Raw genomic sequence first — 4145 nt, 5'->3', positions numbered from 1 at the left:
AATGTAGCTTTGATCAAGTGACCATAAGAAGACTGAAGTTTAATGTAAAATGAATTGTAAAGTTTGAAAATGACTTTCAAAATTTGAAGAATAAGGTTCTAAAAACTTTAGCTTTTAAATGTTTTAATTTTACAAATGGCAAATAATGGAATATGATTGAAAGATCTCTCTAAAATTTTGAGGTCCTAGTTTTTGTATTTGGTACCAAAAATGTTTTTTGTGAAGATTGATTTAACATGAGAGTCAAGTCCCATACAAGCTGATAGACTTCTCTTAATGGGCTATCACAAGTTGAAGGATTCATGTGACATGCACAGGTAGACATACTTGTGGATTCCACATTGTGTTGGTGCACAGGGGCAACAAGAAGGAGAGACAAAACAACTAAGAAGATAGAAAATCAAAGTTGACAAACCACATATAGCGACGTACTGCTAATCTCACTTGGTGAACGAATTACCTCCGAAAATCGACCTTACGCAATCCCCATGAATTTTGTGGCCCAAGTCTAGCTGCACATGCACTAGCACAACTAGGAGACTCGAGTAAGTCAAATATATTTATTAGTGTGTGTCCTGGCCCTAAGAACATATGGGCTATGTACAAAAGACGAATCGAAGTATGTGGTTGAAGTTTTAAAGGTGGGTTTGTGGCCAGGGAGGGGACTAGATCACATGCGAGCGAGAGAGAGAGAGAGAGAGAGAGAGAGAATGGCTGCAAGGAGAGCAATGGTTGCTGCAGAGCGACTATTGATGAGCAGGAGACCATTGAGATCAACTGTCGTCGCTCCCTTCCCTGCTCCTATTCCGTCGTCGCCGTCATCATCATCATCATCTTCTTCTTCTTTCCACAGGCCCAGCCGGAACTCATCACCATTAATGCCATGGCAGCGGCCAGCAATGATGTATTCTTGCTGCGCAGGTCTCGGCTCTCCCCCCCCTCGAGAGGCAAGCAGGCTTTGAAGTCTAGTATTTTTCTGCGCTATCAAAGGTTTCCATTAAGAGCTCCATCTTTGCACCGTTTTATCTGAGTATATTCTCTCTCATTTCGATTCCTCTTATCAGATCATCGTGGAGTACTGCGAAGAGGCCGGCTACACAGACCACTTCATCAGCCTTGCAAATGCTATTGGTTTGCTAAACCACCCTCAGACCTTTATACATCGTCGTTAGAGGCAATTTGCTGCAGTTGAAAGTAATGAAGGACCTAATAGTGTCATTCATGGATGCCTTGATGGTAATGCAGAAGAGGCCTATCCGGAGCTTGTGGTGGCTGGCAACCCGGAGGAAATTAAACCCAGGTGGGGAAGCGGAGCATCGTTGTGTCTTTCATGCTTTGGAACAGTGGTAATGCTAACAATGCTGTCTACCATTCCTTTGTCAGGAAGGGATCCTTCGAGATTAGATCGGGCGACTTCATTCTCTTCTCCAAGCTCGAGGCAAGTGTACATTTGTGTGTGTGTGTGTTTGTGTGTGAATCCAAGATTAATAGTAACCATAGGCATCCAATAGCTTAATAACCAGTCTCGTGGCTAATAGGCCATTTGGGATCGAGATTAATAATGGTCATATGCATCCAATAGCCTGATAACCGATTAATCATGTGGCAACGGGGCTATTGGATGCTTATGCCCACTAGTTTAAGGGGAAAGTGTAACCTTGATTCAAGTCTATAGATAAAAGAACATCTCTTCAACACTTAGAACTCATTGGGAGGGGGGGGGAGGTGTGTGTGTGTGTGTGTGTGTGAGAGATATATATATATTTTGAAATGATCAAGGACATTGAATACGAAGAGACAATTTTGCATTGAAGAGTAATGCCATGCTTAGTCCTTTCTAGACTTTGTCCTCGAAGCCTTTAAAGTGAACATGGTGAGGTATGTTCTTTTGCCTCCCTTCTAACCATGTGGCTAGAAATTCTAGCAAGTGTAGATGTGGCTTCATCATGAGTAATCATAATTGCAAGTTTGTACTAATGTGGGATTTATTGCATGTACATATTATCCATGTATCCTACAATATTCTACAATATGGGTGAATGCCTTTTATGTGTTTGAACAAACTAGGAATGTTATAAGCTAAGGACATGGTTGCTAAGTGACTAGCTTCTCCAAACTTTTAAGGGCTACTTTGAGCTTTGGTATTGTAAACTCAAACTATACTTGAAAAGAAAGATATCTCATGGCATTCATGAAAAGTAATTGTAAGAGTTTATGAGAAACCAATGCATGAATGATTGCAACTATTCACTATGAGGAGCCACACTATGCATAAAAGTCTAATTTCAATGTATCCTTTGAGTCAAATTGCTTTTGTAATAATGAAAATATTTTTACAATTTCGTTTTTTGAGCTTATACTCTCAATAGCCAATATCAATTGTTTGAATGCTTGATTTGTGTATATCTAAACTCTCATTAAGAGGCTTATGTAACTCTATTATGATAACTACCTTGTTGAAACCTTGTCTTCACAATAGCAACATGAGTACTTATCAATCAAAGGTAGTCAAAGCATAAACCTTCGCATATTAAGCCCCATTTACATTATGGACTTGCATATTATATCTTATGACAAATGTCTAAATCAATCAAATGATGTCCTTGATAGGTGACAAGCACATAAATAGTACCATTTCATTAGAGAATTATTCCATGCAATCCCCTTGATGACAATGCAATTGCTTGAAAATTTAAAATCTCCAAATGTCTTCCAAGAACTTCCTTGATGATAGCTAATAAATCCTACTTTTTACTTCATGTTGTTCAAATAAATGATAAGTAATCATTTGTGGTTGAAGATTGATATCTATCATGAGCAATGGAGTTTGAGCCACGATTATCTTGATTTAAAAATTTTGTATTAGCTTATTCATATTAGTGAATGGACAACAACTATAGTAAAACCTCATAAGCTTGTTGATATTAATAAACGAAGAGAAATTATATTCAAGAAGTGCTTTCATGCTTAGTAATATTGAATCTTCCTTTATTGAAGAAAATCACAACAAAATAGCAATAAACATTTATTGAGCTTTGATGTTTGTGTTTGCTAGTATAAGTCTACCTTGTGTCATGGGCTACATAATTTAAACAAATAGATCGTTTATTGTCATATTTCATGGGCATGAATAGAATTTGTATTTTGATCCATAGTTGAAAGATCAACTTAAAGCTTTTTGATGCTTGTTACAGAGCAATCGGATGCCACAACTCTTTGAAGTACTTAAAGCCATCGATAGTTTGCCACCATCGCTTTGCAATGTTTGAAATACATGTTTTTTCCTCATTATTTTTCCAAAGCCTTCTAAATCCATGTATAATGTTGGTCAATATTGAATTGAAATATTTAGATGTCATGGATGTCCTATACTAGCATGTATATGTAAGCCTTTGAATGGCAAGAGAACAATGGATATACAAAGATTGAAGTACAAAAGGCAAAGTTATACTCTAAGCCACCCATACAATATCTACTTAAAGAAGCATTCAATTCCCTTATGATTCCATATTGTGGATGGGTAATGCAATCAATGCTAGTAAAGCCATCATAGAGTTGTTTAAAAAATGCCAAGCCATGACTTGAGGATCATGATGTACTTACAACTTGAAAGTTTTTATGATGGGTTATCTCTTTGCCAATGATATCGCAAGTGAATTTTTTTTTTGTGCCAATAGCAACCTAAAGTGTGTAACTAAAATCTTGATGTGTGTTACTTGGTCATATATACTTTTGAGGAATTTTAAAGAACACAAATCTCTCTCCCTCTCCAATGGCTTGCAATGAAGTTGTGAGTTCCCTCGTCACTCATAGTTAGGCTTGTTACACACCAAATGGCGAATGCTCAATCCGTCGCCCCGAGTGTGGGCATGCAATTTTTGAAAGTGGACGTAGACATGGGCACAAAGCCTTTACACAAAAATAACACATTTTACAAGAATCACAAATTATTATATTTATAATTTTTTGATTGGTTGTAAATACAAAAAGTGCTCTTTTATCCATCACTTTATAAATTGGGCAAGGAAGACTTCCCGTCCAAAAGTGGGCAAGGATTTCACCTACTTAACAAGTAAACAATAGGTCATGTCCTCTCTAGTTTGTAAAAAAGGACAGTATACGCCCAACCCTAAAAGAAGTATTTT

The 4145-nt window shown here is 37.3% G+C and overlaps 1 protein-coding gene across 1 annotated transcript; it reads left to right on the top strand.

Moving 5' to 3' along the window:
* Nucleotides 1-643: 643 nt before the first annotated feature.
* On the top strand, nt 644-3661 carry LOC148018536 (uncharacterized). The gene is made up of 5 exons (XM_087662214.1): nt 644-947; nt 1065-1131; nt 1246-1300; nt 1384-1438; nt 3195-3661. Exons 1-5 carry the CDS (start codon nt 675-677, stop codon nt 3267-3269), a joined length of 525 nt encoding a protein of 174 aa, XP_087518340.1. The 5' UTR covers nt 644-674; the 3' UTR covers nt 3270-3661.
* Nucleotides 3662-4145: the final 484 nt, after the last annotated feature.

The sequence above is a fragment of the Lygodium microphyllum genome, chromosome 21 (assembly GCF_053477565.2).
Source record: "Lygodium microphyllum isolate KBCC chromosome 21, Lygodium_microphyllum_v1.1.10, whole genome shotgun sequence".
Classification (NCBI taxonomy): Eukaryota; Viridiplantae; Streptophyta; class Polypodiopsida; order Schizaeales; family Lygodiaceae; genus Lygodium; species Lygodium microphyllum.
This window is presented reverse-complemented; position numbering and strand designations above follow the sequence as displayed.

What these genes read in the sequence shown, in the direction of transcription:
- LOC148018536 (XM_087662214.1), top strand. Translation starts at nt 675, where the DNA reads ATGCGAGCGAGAGAGAGAGAGAGAGAGAGAGAGAGAATGGCTGCAAGG. An exon ending in CAGCCTTGCAAATGCTATTG is followed by an intron (nt 1,132 to 1,245) that starts GTTTGCTAAACC and finishes ATGGTAATGCAG; the next exon opens with AAGAGGCCTATCCGGAGCTT. An exon ending in CCGGAGGAAATTAAACCCAG is followed by an intron (nt 1,301 to 1,383) that starts GTGGGGAAGCGG and finishes TTCCTTTGTCAG; the next exon opens with GAAGGGATCCTTCGAGATTA.